The sequence below is a fragment of the Diprion similis genome, chromosome 6 (assembly GCF_021155765.1).
Source record: "Diprion similis isolate iyDipSimi1 chromosome 6, iyDipSimi1.1, whole genome shotgun sequence".
Taxonomy (NCBI): Eukaryota; Metazoa; Arthropoda; class Insecta; order Hymenoptera; family Diprionidae; genus Diprion; species Diprion similis.
Genome location: NC_060110.1, coordinates 8,869,278 through 8,896,279, shown reverse-complemented (window position 1 = coordinate 8,896,279; position 27,002 = coordinate 8,869,278). Strand labels below are relative to the sequence as shown.

Genomic DNA, 27,002 nt, shown 5'->3' with positions numbered 1-27,002 from the left:
ACAGTTATTCTGTAGAAACAAACAAAAGGACACAGTGATTGCGGAAGTAATTACAGTTCCCTACGTTGGTCGACTCACTTGTGGAGCTTGGAATCGTCATTGAATCGTGACGATGGAAAATTTCTGTGCCTTTCCCCCCATCGTCCCTCGCCTTGACGCACCAAGCTTTAGAATGTTGAAAATAATCTATTCAGCTGGCTGTTCCTAGTAATCTTTAGTCAACGTGGATTACTAACTCACAACTTATACTCAATGTCATTTACCGTAAATACCTATCTTATCAACAATCGTCCTTGCCTTCCCGATGAAATATCGTGGTAGTCTTGATGGTAAGACGTTTGACCGATATTTCTCCGAATGAGCGGTGTTCCCCTTAAGCATCTATGTCGGTCGGTAGTGCGGCGAGCGCGGACCTTAGCATTAGTCGGTATTCCCATAAAAGGTACCGTATTCACGCAAAGTTATATTTCAGGTGGTCGTACCAGGCATATAACCCGTATATAAAAACTTCGAATTTCGCGATAAATTAGGTAATATGTAACATAGAGCTATTCAAGTATCAGCTAACGCATTTTTTGTAAATTTTTGCAGCCCACCCTTAGTAATAAGGAATAGCATCGTTTGCTTGTTTTACCCGCTACTAATTTATAACGTTAACTAACACATTCATATTCACATCCCGATCAACATGTTCCTAATTCGTTCAATAAAAACTATTATTTATTATTAATAGACATTAACATGTTCAGTAAAACGTTAATTTCCTATGTTAGCTAACGCTTGATTGGAATGCCTACGACTATAGGGAAATATGTAATATCGTTTCTCTGAATGACCTACCCCTGTTCCAGCGTTAGTTGATATTTGAATAGTTCCTGTGTGATATAAATTACCTACATATTCTAGACACAATTAATTGTTTACATAATCGTCATCGGGTATTTTACTACCGTACCATAATTCGCCGGTAACATTTCTTGTGAGGGTGAGTAAACGCCGAAACCTGATATTTCTCGATATATTATCGAAATGAACTTGTTTAGGAAGAAATTGTTGGTTTAAACGAACGTCATCGGGTACCTACTTGCTCAAAAGCTTCATATAGGCAATTGTTCTGGGTGATTGGACATCGTGTCCTATATAATGTAGTGACAAAAGTGAAAATCAATTGGGTATAACGTCAACACTATCAAATGTGAGCATCCATCGTGTTTTTGGTGTGCAAGACCCACAAGGCAGATTAGAATACAATGCCTCCCAACCTACTGCTAGACTTCGCTTTTCGTTTAGAACGATCTAGTATACACGTAGCTTATCGTACATTCGCCAATACCTTGAACTATGAACCTAATTATGTGTGCGAACACTCCGATGGTGATTTATTCTTACATCGTAATAGTAGAAATTCGGGAATAAATGAAGAATTGAGTCGATGAAAAAAATACGGCTATTGTCTGGACGAACTAAGAACGAACATCAACTTGCAGAGGCGTGAAAACCCTCGCGGAGTGCAGGGTAAGGCCCAAGGAAGCCAATGAATGAACGATTTTTAATTTATTGAACAAAATCAGGTGAAATCCAAGTACATGAAAGGGTGGATAAACCGCCGCAAGTCAGAAACTTAATTGCAACATTGTCGCAGTAAACGGTATGCGCTGTGATGCCGCAACAGCCCTTTCTACTGGGTCAGGTCACCAGGCAAAGAAGGTTTTCCGGATGGCAAACGCCTAGCTTGTTACAGGACTGCAACGTCTTGAGAATGGTGACAGTCCTTGGCCGGTAGACAACTTCGGACAACACTTCGTTGCGATGTCGCAATCGGTGCACCTCCGCAAGGGAGCCATATTGTGTTTCGACCACACAACTGACTACAGACACACAGTGATAAACTGCCACAGAACAATAACTGTACATCAGCATTGGTAAATTATAACAGAATCAGAAATTATCCAACAAGCTGGAATAGATGCCGAAGGCACGACCGTTCTCTGAAAAATCTTTCTTTCATCTGCTTTGAGTCGGGTGTTTTTAGAGGGCCTGGCCGTGGGCAACCACCCTGACACCCAGTTCAGTTGATGCCACATGTCCTCCTTAGTGCATGCAAAGAAACAACCCAGACCTCGTGATTCCAGGCCTAATATTTTTCAGCAGTACTGTATGAAAAGACGCAATAAGGTACTTTGTCTGATATATTGTCAAAGGCATAGTAATATAGACATGAGTGGGATGGAGTTCTGTGGTACACGTGATCGTGGGCCCCTCCAAGGTACCTCGGAATCCACTGTACTCTACTTAACCCCGATCGCTATACACAAAAAATGTACATATTTGACCGCAGTGGCGTTTATTATTCAGACCAAGTCCCTTTAGCATATCCTACGGAACACACTATAATACCTTGATGGGCCTGCCTAATGGTATTCCAACGTGTTTCCAACCGTTGATATTTCGTTGTAAAGTCATTGGATGTCAACGAAGGTAGGATTTCGGAAAACGTCAACTTCTTTCAAGTTCAATACACTTTTCCAACGACTATTTCCTTGAGCATGGATTAGAAATATGTTGGGTATGCACAGATGCCAGACATCGGAGAAGCATTGAAAATCTGTTGAAAGTGTTTTGGAAGCGTTGGAGACGTTGACGCTTTGGTACCGATCCCGAAGCCGGTGATGCGTTGGGAATGCATTGGAAATATGTTGGACATACGATACGGTACTCGGGAAAGATCAGGACTCGATGGAGTACCATGAAAAAGAAAAAGAAATGGCGGTTGCTTTATTTCTAAGCTTTTAGATTTGAGTTTTGAAAACTTTATTGACCTAATTTATCTTTAAAAAATAATAAGAAAATGTTGTCAAAGTTTCGGTAAGTGAATTATGTCAGTAACGTATCCATTTTGCCCCGGGTATCGGCTGTCCAATGGTTTTTCAACACTCACTCAACTTGTCGGTAGTTGAACTCCAGCGCGCTTCCAACGAACAATCAATGGTCAACTCCCGATCGACACAATTCCAACGTTCCCAACACTTTCCCAATATTTTTCGACCGTCATTCCAACCTTTCCAAAACATTTTCAACGACAAAATCGTTGGATCGGCCCATGAATGTACATTTTGATTGATGATACTGGTCCACAGTGGTTTGGTTGCCCCTGATATTTGAGTGGTCTTGACGTCAACGACCATAGAAGTAGCTTTTCGAAATCAATTCAATAATTTATTTCACCGATATTTTCATGTATGACTTAAAAAATCAATATTAAGATGAAAAATTCAATTTTTTCTTGGTTAATCTCTAAAGTTTATTGAAAAAATACTACACAGCTTGACAAAAAATAGTTTTTGCTGCATTGATTTTTTCTGTGAATTTTCGTGTTCGAGAACAAAGAATTCACGATTATGTTGTTTTTTTTTTTTGAGCTGTGTAATCACTGATTATTCGTGAATATAATTATAACATTAATTCACGTGGTGATTGACGAACAATGCTGATTATAGCATTGCGTAGCAGAGTATAGCAGTTTTAGCAGCGACTTGTAATTCTAATTAAATTATCATAGTCGACTAAACTAATTTTCAATACACCTTTTATTACTTGACTTATATCTAATATTCCAAAAACTGATACGGATTATTGTTCAAGCCTGGGCATATAATTATGCCGTAGTCATACAAATTATTTGGTTGATAGTTAACAACAATTGGTTTAACACGTACAAATCCATTCATATTACCGCTCAAATATTGAGATAATAACATATATATGCTTCATTTACTTATAACAATAAGATATTGGAAGGATCATAATGTGTCATGACGTCAAGGCTCGATGAATTTTCTCAGCTGATTATTATATTCTTTCACGTGTAATTGACTCTACCGGAAAATACAAAATTATATATTCTCCGTGCATTATGGGGAGAAGCGGAACTGTTCAGTTAATTTATTGTTACCGTAAAACGTGTCGCGAGTCGTCAGTCTTGGTGGGGGGAATCCAGTGTTATAATAAAAGGGCAGTCTGCGAGTGGGACCCGTTTACTTCGAAGTTTTTGACAAACTCTTAACGAAAGTACTTTTCACTTAACAGAAGTAGCAATATGTCGGAAAAAATTTCCAACGACGTTCGGTGCAATGGATTGCCGTTTCCAAAAGTGGGTGACGAGGTAGTGATATCTGGGATTGCGGGGAGGTTCCCGGAGTCACGGAATTTGACGCAGTTTAAAGAAAACCTCTTCAACAAGATGGACCTTATCACCGATGACGATCGCCGTTGGCAATTGGGTAAAGCATTATACATATGCGATTGAGACGTCAGAAGGTGTAATGCAGCTCAGTGAAACCAATTTCCAAATCTTCAATACAGTACAGCAGATTCAATTTATGTTCTAGTATTTTCCTGCGAATTTTATTTGAATCCACCCAGTTAAATTTACTCTTATTTACAGAAAATTCAGAAATTCCTCACCGAACTGGCAAGATAAGCGATATTGACAAGTTTGACGCACAATTTTTTGGCTGGCAATTGAAGGACGCTCACACGATGGATCCCTTGGCTAGAATGCTGTTGGAACACACTTACGAAGCTATTATTGACGCTGGAGTTAATCCGCGGCAACTTCGTGGAACTCGGACCGGTGTTTTCGTCGGCACCTGCTACAGTGAATCGGAGAAAAAATGGATCTACACAACATTGGAGGTCAGAATAATAAAAACCACAGCAGAGTTGAGAGAATTGCCTGAAACTTGGCAAAAAAAAGCTTACGCACGCCAAGATGTATAAATTTGAACTCGCTAGTGATCATGGCATTTTGATATTGTTACACCTCGACTTACCTTTTCCGAAATTCCGTTTTATACAGAATATTTTTCTCACGCTGCATGTTCTTAAGTGAATACTTTTATCCTCATTCTTGTAACAACCATTTCCACCCCTCTTAGTGAAAGTCACGTAGCCACAGATAGCAGTCCCCAATATTATATGTCATGAATAGACTAGTTAGCCAGTACCAAAAACTAAACTAAGAAACGCTGAGGTAGCTGTAGCTACCTTTAGCTCAACCACGAAGTCTCTCTTTCTGTAAAAATGAATTTTTCATCAATGACCAGGACAGGCCACTCATGCCTGAAGCACCAAATTCAAATAGAGTACTGATTGAAGTATGAATGCATGTCTGAAAATTACATGAGATATCTTTGGTGAACATCCTAATTATACAATTGGCAAGATTGAGAACGGTCGAGTACCTAATTTTTTTGGGTGCCTGGCACGGTCAACATGCTTCCAAATCTTTACCTTTGCTAAACCTCGGCTAATATCCTCGGTAGCTCAGTACCGCGGAGAGGGGAAGAGTTATTTTGGAGACAACGACACGCTATTTGAAAAGAATAAGATTAAGTAAAATAACATATTCTGTAAAAGCGGTGAAACAAAAAAAAAAGAAACGAAATCGTTTAAAATTCGATCCGCGCGATCCAAAATCAAATAACAGACTAATTTTCGTAACCTACGCAACTTCTAACCCATCAAGCATTTAGCTCGCCACCTAGACTGGATTCAACTTGACGCCTCATAAAAATCTCAAATCTCAAATGCAAATCTGATCGTATTCAAACAAAACGATAATCGCTACAAAACTGGAACTACTCTAGTTTCTCGACGCGCGGCGTGCCGATTCGACTCGGAGCTTCGGTACAACCGCGAACAAAATGCATATCGCAAGTGCCAACTAAATCGGCGCACTATAACGCAAATCTTGATCGGAATTCTGTCGTGAATTACAAAACGCAAACTCAATCAAACGCAATCGTAATGCATCCAGATTTCAAGACTTTTTCTGAATTCTAAAACAATCTGTCAGCCGATTCGAACACTTCATTTTGACCATTCGCGATCTATACAAGAGGCGACACTGCAAACTACGATAACGCGACTCGACCCGGTACAGCTGAATTTGGGCTGTACGAAAATTACACACGAAACAGACGCAATTGGGAACCGTGACTCCACTCAACATTCTCAGCAAACGAAATTCCTCTTAACTCAAATACCCGAAAATTAGGCTTCGGTCATCAAGCAGAGAATCGGTAAAAACGAATTTCAAGCACATGTCGTCAACGCGAATCCAAACTAGCTATCCGTTATTCGGCAAGCTTTTATTTCGCTAATCTCGAAATGTGATCGCAAGAATATCAGGAGTGCTTACCGTCCAATATCCAAGCGACGAAATCTCCCGTTCTCTCGAAATTTCTCGGCGGAACCATATTTAGCAAAATCTCGAACCGGAAGCACTAATTTCTACTACGATAGAAGCGTTCTAGTCTACCCGGTGAGCATATTATCACATATTTGTCTCCTGTTACGATGAAATTCGACGACATTTGACAAGTTTCACATGCTTATAGATTTTTAGAGCTTTCAATAAAGCCCCACATCGATACGATCAATGCATGGAGAGCCGAAATACACCAGTTGCAAGATTTCCAACGTTGCCGAAATCGTCGGTGCGATCGGGAATTATCGGTCTTCTTCAATTCTCAAGACTAGATACATGACATACGCTTGGACTACATATATGGGCATGTGTGGGAACTCAGAGTTCAAACATTTGATTTTCATAGCTACCATCACTATTCAAATGCCATAAATGTGCATAGATAATTGGTGAATGCAAATTTACATGTCTTGACCTGTAAAAGCCTTCACATGCGTTAATATCCTGGTTAAATTAAACGCTTTCGGAACAAAATCAATATCACGGGTCGCCGATCGCGCCAATTTCATTTGAAACATCAACGCGCGTCCCGACCGGGCGATCGCACCATCTTTTACTGCGATGAAAAGCATTCTAAGAACCTCCCCGGTGTGACGAATTTCCTAGGCTATGTGTATTTTAGCAAAAAGGAAAGTGATAACACTGATATTGGCATTGTATAATTGGTCGGCTATATTGGTATTATTGGGTGAAAATGGGCTGAAGAATTGGCTAAGTAACCGGAATTCATGCTCTCATTGTATTACATAACTAGTCGGAAACACAGTAATATTCTAAACGCCCGGAAACAAAATAACTAGGCGTTTGACTAAATAAGGAGTAAATGTAATGCTTATCTTATTTGTGAAGAGCGCTGTATGTCAATGCTATGCCTTAAATCTGTTCAAGTGAGCCGTCAGCGTTTCTTATACGTCGTCAAAATTTGTACACGCAAGAAAATTTCCCAACATGGTTCGAAGAGCAAGAAAACCAAGTTGTAATGAAATGATAATGATCTATCTATTAATACTTCCTAAGTTTGAGTCGTCACTCGCTGCAATTTATTGTGAGTTTCTACGACGGATATTGAACGACTGACTGTTTGCCGTGGCAGCACAGCCTCAACTGCTACCAACGTCTCACGCATATGGATATATACGTGTAAACACCTGTGTATGATGTCCATATTCGTACACCAGCAAAGATATTGGAACATACATGTCTCCTCTAACGATAAAATTCGACGGTTGACAAGTTTCATAGGTTTATTGATTTGTAGAGCTTTCAATCGAGCCCCATATCAACACGATCGGTGCACGAAAAGCCGAAATATACCAATTGTAAGATCTCCAACATCGTGGAAATCGTCAATTCGATCAAGAATTTTCGTACATCTTCAATTTTCAAGACTCAATATATGACGTACGCTTAGACTGTATAAAAGCGGCTTCTGTTCACGGTATAAAAAAGTGCGACGACATCAAACTTAGCGCGATCGGCGACCGCTGATCTTGATAAATATTGTCTGAAAATACATCAATAGAGTGTAAAGACAATAACTTAATGAAGCGATGAAATAATAATACATTTATTGTGCGCCGCAACAAAATCTATTATGTGAATATCTCTTAGGTGAACGGACTGGGTTTATTGGGCAACTGCAAGTCCATAATGGCTAATCGACTCTCTCAATGGTTGGGATGTACAGGACCAAGCTACGCTGTGGACACCGCGTGCAGTTCCAGCTTGTTTGCTCTAGATCACGCGTTTAGAGCAATCAGAACTGGTGAATGTGAAGCAGCCATTGTTGCAGGGTGTAACCTCTGCCTCCGCCCAGAAATATCTCAGCAATTCTTCCTTCTTGGTATGGAAAGTTATGTCTAACAATTTCTGCGCGTAAATTTTGAGATAAATATGCAGTTTTCTGACAAGTCGCTACGGCCGAGCATAGTTTTGGACACATCTGATTAGCGTCTGAGACGAAACCGCGCGACAAGGTGTTCTCGACGACACTAGAGGTGAATCGCGCGAACGTATTTTCTCGGTTCTTTTGAGATATCACTGCAGAGCTGCTGCTTTGCATGTAACCGAACATTCGTTATAAAACGGAATAATTAAAAAAGGTTTCAATGTAATCCAAAACGATTCTTGGGTCCCAAGTATGATCATGCTTCGGACTCGACGCTCTCAGGGTGAAGTCTGGTCCAACTTCCGGCCTGACAATACGAGATATTACAGACCCAAGAGTGTTTACACAACCATAACACGCACCGGTCGCCTATCTTCACTCAGGCATTCGAGAATATTTTAGATCGATCAGTGGTATGGTGAATCGAATTTCTTTGGCAAAATGTCCACCAGCGTTGTAGCAATCCGTTATATTGTTTCAGTGAGAACTCCCGAAGCGATAAACTCATAATTTCCGTCAAGCTTTCTGGAGTATCTTTCACGTCGAATGCTCGCCTGATAATCTCCCTGCTACCACGGAAATTTTCTGCCAAATCGAATGAGTTTTCGTGTTATGAGAAATTAACAAAGCAATGTAAGGCCTGAACATAATTGACTGTAAAACGAGCATCCATTGAAAAACTTCGTACCAAGGCTGTACCGCCCACTCCGGATTCACTACTATTCCGTATGCTATTTTTTCCTTAATTCTTTGCGAGGTTTACGGAATTAGTCAGGACGGTGGATAGACGTAGACGAGATAAGGCTTCCGTGATACTGTAAATCGCGTCGATGGTAAAGGAATGCGGATCGAACGCTCCACGTTTCCCTATTGACAAACAGGTCGATGTCGGGCTCTCAAAAACTCTATCTACTCGTACAATCTCGTCAAGGGCAAGGTCCGCTAACGCAAAGTCAGTTTATGATTCAACTAATCGCGCCTCTCTATCGCCTTCAAAATTCATTTTTGAGCTTACGTACAATGCAACTAGCCGTACAGGTATGTCTGGTCTCGTGCCATATTCAAATTTCTCTCGCTTAACTGTTCAGACGCTTACACCGGATGCCGCGTTCTCGATTCACATAAGAAATAGCTGCGGTGTTATCGATTCTTAAGAGTATTTGACAGTGATTGCATCGCTCGGCAAAACATCTCAATCCAAAAAACGCTGCTCATAATTCGAGATAATTTATATGAGAGGCACACCGAATGTTTGATTAAACAATTTGATGTCAATTTCCGCGAATGAATATTTGTTCTGTCATATATCGACAGTAATGTTACCAGAGAATCAGGTATACGGAGCACGGATAAAGTTTAACTTTTTGGAGGTGTTTTCTTGAGCTGAAACTTGCAGCTCGTGATGCCTAAATGAATTTTAGGGCGGTTATTCTATCTGTGCATGATGCATTTTAATTTGTAGCTGTATTCAACAATATATCGGTGTTTTACTATTCTTCCAAAATTCACTTCTGAAAGTTGCCCTAATCATCATACATTACGTAACAATCTTGAAAAAACTATATGAAGCGAGAACTCCGTCGCGCTGCTTTCATGAGGTACTGCATTTTATTCGCAAAACTTCTTTGGTGATTATTAATCGTACAATATATTGCTTTTACCAATTTTATTCAATTTCAGTTCAGAACGAGAAACTGTTCACTTCTTGAAATCGTAAACGAAATTATATCAAGCGAATCCTTAGAAACCGGTCAAACTTCCGATGAAATCCCTGTGAACTGCTTGAAATCATTCAAAACCCAAACACAAATCACTTAGAATTAAATTCGAAATCGCTTGCAATCGCTTCAAATCGTTTATCATTGAAATCATTCAAAATCTCATGAAATCGCGTGAAACCACTGGGAATCGCGTGTAATCTTGAGGTCCTGCCGTCGTTTATCACCTAATCTATAAGTGAGTCATCAGAATATCAAATAGGACTAATTTTTTGCCAGCCCAGCTTTCACTTGCAACATATCACAGTCTCAGGTCCTCTCAAGGAGCATTCAGACATGAGTCATCGAGATCAGTCGTCAAAGACCCATAAACTATAACAACAAAGAATCAACAATTCCTGTAAGAAATTGCAATTGCTGTTTTGAAAAGGTTTTCACTTTTTGTATGGAATGGGTGCGAAATATATTTTTCAGAAGCAGCAGTGAGGTTGTTTATCAGTCCGCATAATTATGCAGGCCTGCCTATAATTACCCATAAATATGTTTCGCACAGAATAAGAAAGCTTAGCATTTGGATGACTGCAACTCTGAAAAGAAAATTTCGAAAGAATAGTGAAAAACCGGCAATACGACTGGAATTCGAAATACACAGCTAGAATAAGATGTACTTTTGATAACTGTGTTCAGGTGAGAACGTTCAATAACTTCAAAACTGAATCATCATTGTCCGAGTATACCCGAGTAAAAATTGACGTTCTATTGCAAGTATCCAATACTCGTATATCCCAAGTGATAATACATCAATTTGTTCAGTGAGAATTTCATTTTATCAGGTACACTTTCTGCTGACGGATGCTGCAAGTCGTTTGACAATGCTGCGTCTGGTTACTGCCGCAGTGAAGCCATATGTGCTGTCTACCTTCAGAAATCGAAGGATGCAAAGCGTATTTACGCACAAGTCGTGCACACCAAAACTAATTGCGATGGTTTCAAAGAAGAGGGCATCACCTTTCCATCGAGTGCAATTCAACAAAGATTACTTGAAGAAATTTACGCGGAGTGCGAAGTCCCACGGCCGAGCTTGGCTTTCTTAGAAGCACACGGCACCGGAACCGTAGTGGGTGACCCTGCGGAAATCGCGGCTATCGACAAAGTATTCTGCACCGATCGAACTACTCCGCTACGAATTGGTTCAGTCAAGTCGAATATGGGTCATTGCGAACCAGCAAGTGGCCTCTGCTCTGTAGCCAAGGTATGGTCTGGGGTGGTGTCGTGTCGATTATCGATTCCTGTAACGAAATTCTTACAATGCAACTTCAAATTACTGTAACCTATATACATCGGTTTTCAATTCAATGAAAATATTTCGAACCATTGATTGATATGCTGAACTCATATCATATTGGATGTGTTGAGTCATGACAATCTGTTGAATAATAGCCCTTCGAATCTATTGATCTTCGAAAAAAATCAGTTACTCTCCATTTCTATGCACATGAGTTTGTACTTCGTACAATGATTTTGTAAATTTCACCATCAGGTGAATTGTGAAAAAAATGAAAGTGAAGGGTTCTCTTTTTGAAAAGAGATGAAATTTTCCGGAAAATATTGGTTTTACCACAAAAAAAGCATATACCGTTTGAAATTCAATGTTTAACGAAAAATTCGTGTGTTTTCCGGTTCCACAAAACAAAATTTATTCTTGTTTTTTCCCTAAAAATTAGTGGCTCCTTTTTGGTGAAACTGAATTTGTAGACTGAGGTTTGGAAAGAATTTCTAGTTCAGAGTCGTGTCTCTGTTTATAAAATCATTCGTAGTGTCTACTAAAAAGAACTGCAAACTTGATAATTATCATTTAATAATTTATGATCTTTATTCGCGAGGTATTTTTCTCTTCGGATGAAATCCATCCAGAAAACGTAGGCTGAGGCAAAAAAAGGGCATCTCTGAGAATTTAAAGGACACACATTGAATGACATTTTTTTCATCCCCTTTCCGTTTCAATCGTTATTCAATCTTATATCCATCCATATAAATGGGTAACGAAAATTGGCCCAAAGTGGAGCAATTGAGATAAAAATGTATGATTATGGATATTCAAATGATATTCGTCTATTCCTGTTCTATTAAAATAGTAAAATGAAAACATTCCGCTGTCAAAACTGCCGTACAAATTTTTCTTTTTCATCCAATTATGAACCTGCCTCATTTGGTCAGAGTACCCTATTTTCGCCCGTAATCAAAAAATTGTTGAGCACGTCACACTTGTTACGTTGCAGGGAATGAATCTTAAACGTATTAATTAAATCGCCTAAATGTCATGCTCATTACAAGAAAAATCTAATACCTACGTTTCTCTTTCCAAGACACTTCTTCGTCCGGAAACTTTTGTACTTGAGCTCTCTTCGTCGAGACCACCCTTTCGTCTGGGTATTTGTTCGTTCAACCCCAACTAGTCCGAATGTAAAAGATTATTGTTTCACCCCAACGGCCAGAATAAATTAGGGATCAAGTGATCTGTAGTAGTCGAAAGGCTGAACCAAGCTGAACAAGCTGAACCATAACGGTGTCGTATGTTTTAAAAAAACAGCTTGAGACGCAAAAGTGGTCAGATGGAAGTAGCGTGCCAGATGAAAAAATATCCATGCAATAAAATGTTTCAGACAAAAAAATGTCTGAGACCAGGAAGGATACTTACGAAGGAACGGAAGATGAAAAATTTGGGCATGAATAGGCAGCGTACAATGAAATTTCCAATGACCGAATGGCCAGCAATCTTTTAGTTTCTCTATAGATGCTGAAGAGCTTTCCCTTACCATTTGTCTTCTTCATATAATTTTAAATCCTTAAACAAGAAAACAACATCATGATTGAGCATACTAACCGCGAAAATTCATCAATTACAGATTGTGATTGCGATGGAGAGTGGATACATTCCACCGAACATAAATTACAATCATCCACGTGAAGGAATCGAAGCTTTGGAAACTGGTCGCATCCAAGTTATCACTGAACCAACGCCGTGGGACGGTGGTTACGTTGGTATTAACTCTTTTGGCTTTGGAGGTGGTAACGCACACATACTTCTGAAGTCGAATACAAAAGAGAAGATCAGGAATGGCTCACCTGATGACGATATGCCCAGACTTGTGGTCATATCTGGACGAACAATGGAAGCTGTCAACACTTTGCTAGACGACGTACGTATAATATTCTTTTTGTAACGCATGTACGATTTTTGCGTTTTTTCACGCATCAAACGGCACTAAAGTGACAGTTTTTAGAGTTTAACGCCTGCTACGCCGAGCAACGGGCGTATTTTAATTTCTTTTTTCCCACCAAAATATTTTTCAACATATTCGAGAAAATTATCAATAATCGAGATAAAATATGCTTACGTACTTATACATGCGTTACAAACAATATGTTTTTTTTTCTAATGGAAACACTCAGAGCAGTTAGAGTTTGAAGGCTTTATTATTCATCGTGTCAAGAATATTTTAGAATTTTTTCATTGAAATGAATAGTGTAAAATAAATAGTAGAAAATAATAGTAGTTTTGAAATGTGCGTAAATTTATTTCAAAACCACAAGAAATTACCAGTAATATAATATGGAATCGTTTTATCAATTCTCCATCAACTTGCCTTATTGAAGCAGAAACTATGCAAAACGGAAAGTGAAATACGCGATTGAACCGCGTTCACACATCACAGCATAAAAATTATGACAAAAGCCGAATCCGCAGCTATCTGCAGCTAATTTTTCAATTCATTCCAAAGGAATGTCTAATTGACCACTTCCATTTGATTATCAAGCGGCATCTGATTGAAGTGACTTATTGCTTTTTTATGATGACTTTTTAGAACGGGAGTAAGAAAAAAAGACTACTTTTATTAACAATTTACTGTCCGACGTATTGTTAACATTGATTCAGAGTGACATATATTAATTGTACTTACTTTCAGTAGAAGAATCCATTTCACAGAATCAAAATCGGTCAACTTTTTTTCGACTTTTGGCCAGCTTCTCGAAATTTGGGACCACTGTGCGCCACGCCACAAGCCTAGTCGTTATAATTATAACGGAGAAACTACAGTCAAACTGCTCTTTTTCACTTAGCTTATTTGCGATATTCGTCTTCGCCTGGCGTAGGTGCCCGCCTACGGCTCATATTGCATCATACACAAACTTACGCTCGGCACAGGAAGACCTTCTTTGTCTCTTTGGTGCACAATTTACTATTGCACCGATATTACCTTATTAGCTCATACAAACGCATAGACGCATGCAGCATGCTCAATGAACCCGATCAATACAGTTCAATTTCACTTGTAAAACTTTCATTTTTGTGAAAAACTCAAAAACTCCTCTGACGAAAATCTGAAATAGCGAAGGATAGGAGGGACTTCATGGAAAAGTGGACACTTAGTTCTAATCGAAGATCAATGATCCAGTTATCTGTTAAAAACGAAAAAAAGAATTTGAACCCATAAGAGTTCGGTGGGATGAAGAGGAAGTGTTTAGAGCAATTAAGACAGAATTAATGCTGGGGTGCCGGCAAGATCAATTATAGGTATATTACGGGAACATTAATGTTTGAATAATAACAGTAAGAAGCGTTAATCAAAATAAACAAGGGATACGCACTCACCATTTACGACTCACAAATCACAACATTAATCGCGCTCACTAACGAATACTCGTTTTCTGAAAAATCTCGGACGTCTCACTCTTTCTGCGCTTCTATACGTACTGCTTTCGCTTCGCTCTTGTTTTCTTCACACTCTGCTTAATCCTCACCTGTATCGCTCGGTCATCCGCAACTTGTGCGGATTAACAAGCACGCTATACATAACACTTACACACGCTCAACCTCGTAATGCATATAAGTGATCTTCAACATATTGCAAAAAACATGGACATGTATATAACAAACCACATCGATTGTGAAAATTACGTAGATTGTCTCTGTTTCCTATATCTCTATCTCTCAACGATGGAAAACACTCTGCAATGCTTAGCTTCGTGCAGTTAGGAATCGTTGATTTTTTCGCAACAATGAGTTTCATCACGCCATTAAATGTATGAAAATCCAACGATAACAGCTCGAGAGCAGACCAGCAGATGTGGAATACATTGGTCTTTTACACAATATACACGCTGAAGAAATTCCTGGCCATCCATACCGTGGATACACGATACTTCCTCCCCGGGGTGTATTGCGGAAGAACGTGCGAGATGTGCAATATTACTCGGGTAAAAAACTGTCGACAACGCTGATTTGCTCTGGATTCGGATCTCTGTGGGTTGGAATTGGTAAGTCTCGAAGAAAATACAAAAAATAATATAAAATCATTACAGAATCGAGAAAAATGACATTAAAATTCATTATATTATCCTTGGATACGTACGACCATGAATTTCTGTATCTGCTATCTGAATGTAAACTTCAGTAAAATTGGCCAGTTGCATTCACGGAATCGATTACCTCAGTACGAATACTCGTATGAATGTTAGTTTTTGTTATCGCAACGCACAATGAGATGCAAACTGATTCAAATTTGCACGTTGATTAGGTCGAAGTCTGTTGCAAATCCCGGTATTTGCCAAGACTCTACGAAAGTGCGACGCTATTCTCAAATCTCATGGTGTGGATATTTATGATATTTTTAACAGCCAAGATCCGAAGACTGTGGACGATATCACAATCTCGCTTGTTGGTAACGCTGCAATACAGGTAGAATGTTTCACAGTTGCTTTAAATATATAAGATTAGCGAAGACATCGATATTTCTAGTTAAATGATAGTGTTTTACCAGAGTTGATATAGTAATTTAGAGAAAAGGAACCTTGGTACTGAATACGCATATTTGATAATTTCCAGATTGGTTTAGTTGATGTATTGTCAGCCTTAGGAATTGCGCCGGATTATATTATTGGGTCTTCAGTTGGAATGTTAGGTTGTGCATACGCCGATGGCTGTTTGACTGCGGAACAGGCAGTTCTCGTGGCATACTTCAAAGGAGTTGTATTGGAAAATAGTGGAGAAAGTTCCGAATCTTTGGCAGAGGTTGGGTGTAATCATGAACGTTGGATGCATCTGTCTATGCCAAATTCTGATGTCTTTTACAACAACAATATTCAGAATTCCACAACTAACGAGCAAGAGAAGTCTAAGAAAAATGATTCGACGAAGCTGCAGGTAAACCATAAAAAACAACCAATTCGAAGATATCCTGAACCGAAATTTGAACGTCACATTCTCATCGAAGATATCATGGTCTAGACGTGAACAATAATCAAAAATAATTTATTACAGGCGTGTGATGAAATTGTTGAAGATAAGTCCTACACCAGCTCCACCAATGTTCGTCGTCAAAATATCGCAGCAGTAGGTCAGAAATTACTGACTTACTTGCGAAAAGTCATTCCGGATCCAAAACCGCGTAGCCACAAATGGATACAAAGGAGTGAGTGCGATAACAGTTTGGATCGCCTTTTTTCCGCTGAATACTGCATAGAAAACTTATTGAACCCAATCACATTCGAAAATGCATCATGTCTGATACCGAAAAATGCAATAACTATTGGGATGGCAGCGCATAATTGGTTACCGATGAGCGAAATCAACATTACTTTGACTAAAGGTGGAACTGACAACTACCTGGAATCGTTACTTGTCGCCGTTGGAAAAATGTTTGAAGTCGGTTTAAATGCACAGTTGAGTGAATTGTACCCCGACGTTCAATATCCGGTCAGCCGTGGGACTCCCATGATTTCTCCTTTGGTACGTTGGGACCATTCCGAAGACTGGTACGTCGCAAATTATTACTTTATGAAACGAGAGCTAGAGAAACTCGCCACTGAAGCGAGAGTCGTTCGTGTAGACCTCAGTGATGAGGACTTTGAATCGATGTCAGGGCATGTAATTGATGGGAGAACCTTGGTACCTGCAACTGGTTACCTGACAATTATTTGGGAAAAATTGGCAATGATGCAAGCACAACGAATTACCGGAACTCCGGTGATATTTGAAGATGTGCAATTTCACCGAGCTACGACAATTCCGAAAAAGGGTAGCGTTGACCTCGAATTTACGATTCACAAGGGTGAGAATGACTGATGCTCCTTATGAATATTCCATGCTAGTTTGATATCACGGATCTTTTGGAACGTTTGGATGAATGCATGTAATAACCAAAATCAACCTTCTTCTTAGGCTCAGGTAGATTTGAAATCATCGAAGGTGGTACTTCTGTCGTCACGGGGCTCGTACGTACTGTTTTAAACGCCGCTCGGGAACGCATCAGGTCCGAGTTGTTACCCGAAAAAAATGAAAAACTTGTCCTGACAAGTAAAGATATCTACAAAGAGTTGCGGCTTAGAGGATATCAGTATACTGGATTGTTTCGTGGCTTGAAAAAGGCATCGGTTAACGAAACCAAAGGTCTTATAGCATGGGAGAGGAGTTGGATGGCGTTCATGGATAACATGCTGCAAATACAAATCCTTGGAGTTGACACTCGAGGCCTATTGGTTCCCACGGGTATTCGGAAGCTGGTTATTGACCCAAAGGTGCATGCCGATCAGCTAAGATTGATGCCCGATAACGAAAAAGGTGGGAATGGCAAATACTCATTATTAAGAATATTGCACTCCTTCAAGGCAAGCGGCAGAAAATGAATCAGAATTTAAACTCGGTGTTTCCAATTTTTCCAGAATTATTTTCAAACGTGGAATAATTGAATTTCTGTCGTAATTTCGTAATTAAAACTTTGTTCGATAAATTTCCTTATTGCATAAAATATAGTACTATATCGTTTTAGGAGTCTTCGTTATAAGAGAATTTCCCCCCCCTCGTTCCGCTTGGGAGAGTCTTATAGCCTCGCCCACTCTACCTTTGTACCTGAGGTATCCGTAACTTCAACGCAGACTCATCGTTATAAATCAACGATTGCGTTGAATCGTGTGTGTTTAGACACCGAATTCGTATACATAACTGTGATTCTCTTGTAACGGGATTTGGTGATAATCATTGACACACTCACCAAGGTGCGATTCCCAAGCTCTCCAGACAGTAGTGGAGGAACGCTCCCGGTGACGAATTCCTTGGAATCTTACTTTCCTAACCGCCCTTATACTCGCCTACAATGAGGTAGTACTACATATAAGAAAATAAAGACCATTTTCCAGAACATGCTATCAGAAATATGTCTGCCTTTACGTGAAATGTCTCTATGAACGGGGTATTCAACTCGACACAAAAAATCTCTAGACCTCAACGACTATATTTATTTTGTTTGTTTTTTTGTACTATATATAAGCATCTTGCCCGATTTGTTTTAGATTTCCAGGCTCCCGTTCTGTAGCTTTAGCAGTCAAATTTTGGTGATTGTTTAATGTTCAAAAATTCATACTGATGATCTTTTACTAGAATCGTCTTGGTATGTACATACAAATATTGTGAAATGATCGAGTAAATATTCAAAAGAACATTTCGGTTATCAGCAAATCGATTTAAAACAAAAGTGGATCTCTAAATGTTGCCAGTTCGGAGATTTTCAGCTTCGTTCGTTTTTTTCTACAAAATTATTTGAAGCGAAGCTATAACTCTTACGGACTCACTAGAAATTATAGATCTGTGAAATGGTGTGGTGATTATCGTTTGTGGAGTAGGTGGAAACGTAATAAAATCACTTCTGGTTCCAAGAGAATGGGTGCTTTATCGCTTCTGCATATTCTACAGTTTATAGGATACATTTAAAAAGCCCATAAGCAAGGGACATGTGCCGAAGAATTGAGGTATATGCAACAAACTTTCATTTCGTAAATATACCTCAGTAACGTCATGACATTTTCTATGGCCAAAAAAATTATAAAAAAAAATCAAAAACATAAAATTATCGTGAAATTAATTTTTCTTCTTTACATCAACTGATGGCAAGCGGACCGGTGCAGCGGAATTTCAATGATTGCATTGTTTTCGTTGATATACCTTGCAAATTCTGAAATACCACTGAATGGAAAATATCGGTTTTTAGCAATAGCCAGATTATTGTACTTGAGAACTCCGAAACACAAAAAGCACATATTACGGAAGAGATCGGCGACGGTACTTAAGCTTAATATCACAAATTACACATCAAAAAACAAAAATCGAAATCAATGAGCATCGAAGGGTGATCGGCTTGAGCAGGAGCCCGTGTTTATCGTCTCACATATTGCTGACGTAATCGATTTAGTTGAGCGGCTACAAAAATTCTTATAATTGTTATTTATTGTCATGTTGCAGTATTCTCAGTGGAGGTTTACAAAGACATGGATGTTATTGTCGCCGGAGGAATAGAAATACGTGGACTGAAGGCTAATGCCATTTCCCGAAAAAAAACGCATGGAGAGCCCGTTCTTGAGACTTACGAATTTGTAGCGCATTACGATAAAGCTGACACGGAACTGCAAGTAGTTACAAGCATTGCTACACAGATAGCAATTGAGAATCACTCCAATTTCAAAATAAAAACCATAGAATTACTCCATAATGCAGACAATTTTTCATCTGGAGATTTGATATCACCTCTGATACAAAAGGTTTTGAATGACTTACCATTATTGCAAGCGAACATAAATATCATTGCCCCACTCGACAAAATTGCAGTTGATGAAATACCCGCAGGTATTACAGTATCCGAACCGAAGAAATTGTCTACCGAATCGGACGCCCTGCTAGTTATCACCCATAAACTAATGCACAGTAAGAATGCCAGTGTGTTGAAACAGGTCCAAGCAGCCACGAAAGACACGGGTTTCATACTTGCCAGAGAGCTACTGAATGCGGATATTGATGGTGTTCGAAGTTATGTGGGTGAAAACTTCGATATCGTTCTTGAAAAATCTACATCCAAAGAATTAATGCTTTTGCTTCGTAAAAAACAGGAACTGTCCCCGTTTACTACCATTATAAAAATCGATAACGATGAATTGACTTGGATAAGCAGTCTGCAAGCTGCTCTGAAAACGGAAAAAGAGAAAGGTATTCGTAACAGAAATCAAGTACTTCTTGTAAGCGAAGGAGATTACGAAAGTGGACTCATGGGATTGCTGAACTGTCTGCGCAGAGAACCAGGTGGTGAAATTGTACGAGGACTTCTGATTCAAGATTCGCAAGCTCCAAGGTTCTCTCTAAACGATCCATTCTACTCGCAGCAATTAAATCTAGATCTGGCGGTCAATGTTCTACGTCCAGGAAAATTGTGGGGATCCTACCGGTTTTTCCCGATGAAACCATTGGTACCTAAACCAGTATGCCATGCTCAGATAAATCAGCAAACGCGTGGTGATTTAAGCACACTCAAGTGGGTAAAAGGTATGATTCAGCCTGACGGACAGCAGAAAGATACGATCAAGATACATTATTCGTCGATCAACTTTCGCGACATTATGCTGGCTACCGGAAAATTAGCTATCGAAGTGACCGTAAAAACGAGACAAGCAGAAGAAAACGCAGGTGGATTGGAATTCTCCGGACGAGATTCAAACGGTCACGCAGTTATGGGAATGATCGCGACTGGGGCCATGTCAAATTTATGTGTCTGTGACAGGGATCTTCTTTGGTCGGTACCGGACAGCTGGACCTTAGAAGACGCAGCTACGGTTCCTGTCGTTTACGGAACGGCCTGTTATGCGCTGATGTTGAGTGGCAAAATGAAGGAAGGAGACAAAGTGTTGATACACGCCGGAAGCGGTGGGGTTGGACAGGCAGCGATAACTTTAGCGCTTCACGAAGGATGCGAAGTTTTCACAACCGTAGGAACACCACAAAAACGAGAGTTCATCAAAAAACAATTTCCACAAATCGATGACGATCATATTGGAAATTCGCGAGATACGAGTTTTGAGCAAATGATTCTGCGTAAAACTCGTGGACGAGGCGTGGATATCGTGTTGAATTCCTTAGCCGAAGAGAAGTTACAAGCATCTGTTCGTTGTTTAGCAACGGGTGGGAGATTTCTAGAAATCGGTAAATTTGATCTTGCGGCAAACAATCCTCTGGGGATGGAACAGTTTCTGAAAGGCATCAGTTTTCATGGAATCCTCTTGGACAACTTGTTCGACGCTCCCTCGGACTTGAAAATTAAACTGAACGCAATGCTCACTGAAGGAATGAAGACTGGTGCAGTTAAGCCCCTTGTCCGTACCGTGTTTCCAATGGATCAAGTCGAAGCTGCATTTCGATACATGGCAGCTGGAAAGCACGTGGGAAAGGTTCGATTCGCATGCCATATATTTGAAGTAAATCACTGGTATAGGCGGATTGGCATTTCAACCGTGTATTTCCGCATCTGGTTGTCGAAATTGACTATACGTCAACCTTTTTCAGAATTGAACACACACGATTCAATCAATGCTGTCCTTATAAACAAAATATCTATTTCAGGTGATCGTTAAAACCGGTAACGATGATGAAATTCGCCTTCCTCTCGCACTGCCTCGTTACTACTGTTCAGAAGAGGGCAGTTATCTGATTCTTGGCGGCCTTGGTGGCTTTGGTCTTGAGCTAGCTGATTGGCTCGTGCTCCGCGGAGCCAAAAAATTAGTTTTTACCTCGCGAACAGGCGTAAGAACTGGGTATCAACGTATGCGCATTGACGTTTGGAAAGGCTATGGAGTCGAAATTGTCATAGTAGCAGGGGAGGATGCCTCATCGGATAAGGGCTGCGAGACCATTTTGAAGAAGGCGGCAATGCTTGGACCAGTTTATGCCATTTTCAACCTGGCTGTAGTATTGAAGGACGCCCTCTACGAAGATCAGACCGAACAATCATTCGAAGAATCGTTCAGAGTCAAGGCTCGGGCTACAAAGCAGTTGGATAAATTATCAAGAATATTGTGCCCGCAACTCAGGCATTTCGTGGTGTTTTCGTCGGTATCTTGTGGAAGAGGTAACCCGGGACAAACGAACTACGGGATGGCTAACTCTATCATGGAAAGAATATGCGAAAACCGAGTAGCAGAGAAGTTGCCCGGCTTGGCTATACAATGGGGAGCCGTCGGTGATGTCGGACTCGTTGCTGAAATGCAGGAAGATAACAAGGAAGTTATTATCGGCGGTACCCTGCAACAACGAATATTGTCTTGTCTGCAAAAACTCGACGCTTTTTTGAATCAAGAGTCACCAGTAGTGTCGAGTATGGTAGTTGCTGAGAAAAAGTCCGGAGGCGCTGGGGCAGACATTCTTACCACAGTCGTAGACATCATGGGTATGACATTCATTCATCCTATTAATGATAGGCTGCTCGTAATGACTGAACATTTTTTCATTGAAATTCAAGTGTGTGGAGAAATTTGTGACGCAATTTCTTTTCACAGGACTCAAAGACCTCAAAGCGATAAGTCTGCAAACGCCGTTGTCAGAACTTGGCATGGATTCAATGATGGCGGTTGAAATCAAACAGACGTTAGAACGTGAATTTGAAGTATTTCTAACAGCATTGGACATTCGTAGTCTCAATTTTTCGAAGTTGCAGGAAATGTCAGTGAAACAGGCCGAAGGAAACGAAAATGAGAAAGAGCTGGAACCTAATATCGCTGAAAACTTGGCGGGTGTAAAACTGCTTTTAAGAGTTCTGGGAACAAATGATCAACACGACGATAACGTTTGTGTCCCTCTATCGACATGCGCAAAAAATGAAAGACGAGAAGTATTCATAGTACCAGGAATCGAAGGAACACACTCTGTATTCCAGTCTTTGACCGGTAAATTGAAATCACAAACAACATGTTTGCAGCTTGGTATAGCTTCTGCGAATGCCAAGTCAATTGAGGACTTGGCTGACTATCTGATCCCAGTAAGTGGCTTCTGTGACATGTGATACCGATTATCAGTGTAGTGTTTTTGCAAAAGTTCCACCGTCCACCAATTATCTTCCAAAACTTGCAGCATGTCGAAGCCAGATATGAAGGATGTCGTGACTTTGTGATCGCTGGGTATTCCTTTGGATCTTTGGTCGCCATTGAGCTTGCGAGACGCTTGGAGTCCAAAGGTTTCAGCGGTCGACTAGTTTTGATCGATGGTTCACCTGATCACATGAAGGCTCTCTGCTCTAGACACCTCATTGTTGATGACGAGGCTCGCTTGCAAAATCTGTTGTTAATGGAGTTTATGGATACGGTTGATCCATCGAAGAAAGCAGTGGTAACAACTCGATTCATATATTTCGCACTGGCATTATTCATACTAAACTGCACAGTTGTTGTTGCCAGCGTTGTATCTCAAGACTAGCAGAATCTTCAGCTTATTGGTGTTCAATGACAATTGTAACAATGGTGTATACTTTGTATTGGAATTCCAAGAGTTTTGAATTCGTTCTGTTCGATCCCTAAAAATAATTTCGTAAAACTATATTACGTCAAGACAATGGTATTTTTCTGTTTGAAGCTGGACAGAGAGTTGAAAAAGTGTTCCACCTGGGATGAAAAGATGACAGCGTTCACCAATAACGTACCTGCCGATCGAAATTTGAATTTCACTGTCGAAGACCAAAAAGCCATGTGTACGTCATATTACAATCGCATCAAAGCGATCCTGAATTATAAATTCTCAGCACCATCACGCCTGAACACACCAATAACCTTAATAAAACCAACAATTCAATCCGTACGTGAAATATCAGAAGACTACGGTCTGGGGCTGGTGAGTCCATTTAATAATCTCACTGTCGCAGACGTGTTAATGTTGACAACTGTAACAATGTGTGGACTATCGCACACGATTTCTTACATGTTTCAAAATCGCTATGAAGTTGTACCGCAAGAATGTTCGTAAATCTTACCGATATCGTATTTGCAGATCACTTGCCAGAAAGTCGAAATCCGTCACGCCGTAGGCAACCATGTTTCGATGTTGGACGATGACATTTGTGCAGCAGCCATCGATGGAAAATTTCTCGAAGATATCGAAATATGCGAGCCAAATGAAACATCCTAGAATCGGGAACTCTGCATACACGCATGTATACTTAAACAGAGAGAAGACCGGTTGTACACGGATTAGTTCCGAAAGTTTGTTCGTACACGCGACAGTAGTATAAGTTCGTTCCTCCAAATTTGTTTCAGATGGTTTCTTCCAACTAGCAGCAGTCCTACAAGTTCGTAAGAACGAGTAAAGATTCTACACGAATCAGTTCTACTGTTAGGATAAAGGAGTACAATCCATATTACCTCAACCATCATGTGAAAAGTAGTATATGAGATATTAATAGATCAAACTTGTCGGTGTATATTACGTTTCGCCCGGCGTACAGGTGCGATGCACCTCCGCAGGATAACACGTGTATAACATTGATTCGTTGTGTAACCCAAATTAAAATAAATGGATTCACAAATTTCTGTATGTGTTCTTCGTATTGCCTGAGCGGTCGGTCCGTCGATATCTTATGTTTTCTCCGCGTTGTTCAGACTCCGAGTTGTCAAGAGTTACAGCCAAAAAACACAACATCCTTCTCGTCATATCTCTGCTGCTGGTCTTTACTTCGTCATTTCTCTGCTGTTGGTCCTATTCTTCCCTCGGCTCAAAATAAAGTAACCTCTGGATTTCCAAAGAAAATTCTGATGTAAATTTAATTAATCAATGGTCATATCATAGTCAAAATAATATCCGATACTGCATTATCCATCTGGTAGATGTTATACATTAGTTATCGTCGTCTTCAGGTACCGATCGTTTACCAACTTGAGTTGCGTGACCCACAGGGCAGGGTACGGCTCAACGATGAATTTATCTCGTTCTTTCTCGGTCACGGATATTCCTATTAGGCTGGGCAGTCTTTATACATTTTTAGTCAACGTCATCAATGGTAGGTCTCAAAAACATGTTTTGATCCAGCATTCATCAAACTGCATAAATAAATAGATCCATGAACGATATGAAAAATGAAATGATAAATTAACGTCAACTACTCACGCTTATACCTGAGTACGTTGACGGAAGATTGCTCAAGACACCTATGCTACAGGTATTCTGTAGAAACAAACAAAAGGACGCCGTGAGTGCGGAGGTAATTACGGTTCCCTACGTTGGTTGACTCACTTGTGGAGCTTGGAATCGTCATTGAATCGGTGACGATAGAAAATTTCTGTGCCTTTCCCCTCATCGTCCCTCGCCCAGATGCACCCAGCTTCAAAATGTTGAAAATGCCCTATTCAGCTGGCTGTTTCTAGCAATTTTTAGTCAACGTGGATTACTAACTCACAACTAATACTCAATGTCATCCACTGTAAATACCTATCTTATCGACAATCGTTCTTGCCTCCCGGATGAAATATCGTGGTAGTCTTGATGGTAAGACGTTTGACGGATATTTCTCCGAATGAGCGGTGTTTCCTCTAAGCATCTACGTCGGTCGGTAATGCGGCGAGCGCGGACCTTAGCATTAGCCGGTATTCCCATGAAAGGTACCGTATTCACGCAAAGTTATATTCCAGGTGGTCGTGCCACGCTTATAACCCGTATATAAAAAATCCGATTTTCGCGATAAATTAGGTAATATGTAACATAGAGCTATTCAAGTATCAGCTAACGCATTTTTTGCGAATTTTCGCAGCCCACCCCTAGTAATCAGGAATGGCATCGTTTGCTTGTTTTACCCACTACTGATTTGTAACGTTGGCTAACACATTTATACTCACATCCCGATCAATATATTCCTACTTCGTTCAATAATGATTATTATTTATTATTAATACACATTAACATGTTCAGTAAAACGTCAATTTCCTATGTTACCTAACGCTTGATTGAAATGCCTACAACTATAGGGTAATATGTGATAATGTTTCTCTGAATGACCCACCCCTGTTCCAGCGTTAGTTGATACTTGAATAGTTCCTGTGTGATATAAATTACCTACATATTCTAGACACAATTAATTGTTTACATAATCGTCATCGGGTATTTTACTACCGTACCATAATTCGCCTGTAACATTTCTTGTGAGGATGAGCAAACGCCGAAACCTGATATTTCTCGATATATTATCGAAATAAACTAAACTATCAAAGGCGAGCATTCATCGTGTTTTTGGTGTGCAAGACCCACACGGCAGATTAGAATACAATGCCGCCTCGCCTACTGCTAGACTTCGCTTTTCGTTTAGAACGATCTAGAATACACGTAGCTTATCGTACATTCGCCAATACCTTGAACTATGAACCTACTTATGTGTGCGAAAACTCCGATGGTGATTTATTCTTACATCGTAATAGTAGAAATTCGGGAATAAATGAAGAATTGAGTCGATGAAAAAAATACGGCTATTGTCTGGACGAACTAAGAACGAACATCAACTTGCAGAGGCGTGAAAACCCTCGCGGAGTGCAGGGTAAGGCCCAAGGAAGCCAATGAATGAACGATTTTTAATTTATTGAACAAAATCAGGTGAAATCCAAGTACATGAAAGGGTGGATAAACCGCCGCAAGTACGCCGCAACGGTATGCGCTGTGATGCCGCAACAGCCCTTTCTACTGGGTCAGGTCACCAGGCAAAGAAGGTTTTCCGGATGGCAAACGCCTAGCTTGTTACAGGACCGCAACGTCTTGAGAATGGAGACAGTCCTTGGCCGGTAGACAACTTCGGACAACACGCCGCTGTTGCGATGTCGCAATCGGTGCACCTCCGCAAGGGAGCCATATTGTGTTTCGACCACACAACTGACTACAGGCACACAGTGATAAACTGCCACAGAACAATAACTGTACATCAGCATTGGTAAATTATAACAGAATCAGAAATTATCCAACAAGTTAGATAGATGAGAGGGTATCGTTTCTACAAGTTCGTTTCTACAAATGCCAATACCTACCCAACAATCGGAAAAGAATAGAAACGGATTGAGATTTTTCAATACGATCTATTCCGATTTCTCTATCCGACAATTCGAATAAAAACGAATCGAAGAAGGACGATCCGAATATGATGAAATAGAAACGAATAAAACAGAATTTTGGTAATATTTTTCAATACGGATCAATCCGACTATTATGGCCGGATGGAGGTAAAAATCTTCACAGTGTATAACCTAAAAAATCATCGACGGTTGTCAACGAGCCTGACAGAGCGGAGAGTCT

The 27,002-nt window shown here is 40.1% G+C and overlaps 1 protein-coding gene across 1 annotated transcript; it reads left to right on the top strand.

Moving 5' to 3' along the window:
• Positions 1-4,096: 4,096 nt before the first annotated feature.
• Positions 4,097-23,888, top strand: LOC124407529 (fatty acid synthase-like). Its single transcript, XM_046883762.1, has 16 exons — positions 4,097-4,280; positions 4,445-4,695; positions 7,883-8,114; positions 10,711-11,129; positions 12,784-13,077; positions 14,986-15,196; positions 15,457-15,617; positions 15,765-16,082; positions 16,200-16,989; positions 17,100-17,498; positions 19,173-21,142; positions 21,315-22,137; positions 22,247-22,725; positions 22,818-23,072; positions 23,316-23,570; positions 23,727-23,888. The coding sequence occupies exons 1-16, from the start codon at positions 4,097-4,099 to the stop codon at positions 23,862-23,864; spliced, it is 7,179 nt and encodes a 2,392-aa protein (XP_046739718.1). The 3' UTR covers positions 23,865-23,888.
• Positions 23,889-27,002: the final 3,114 nt, after the last annotated feature.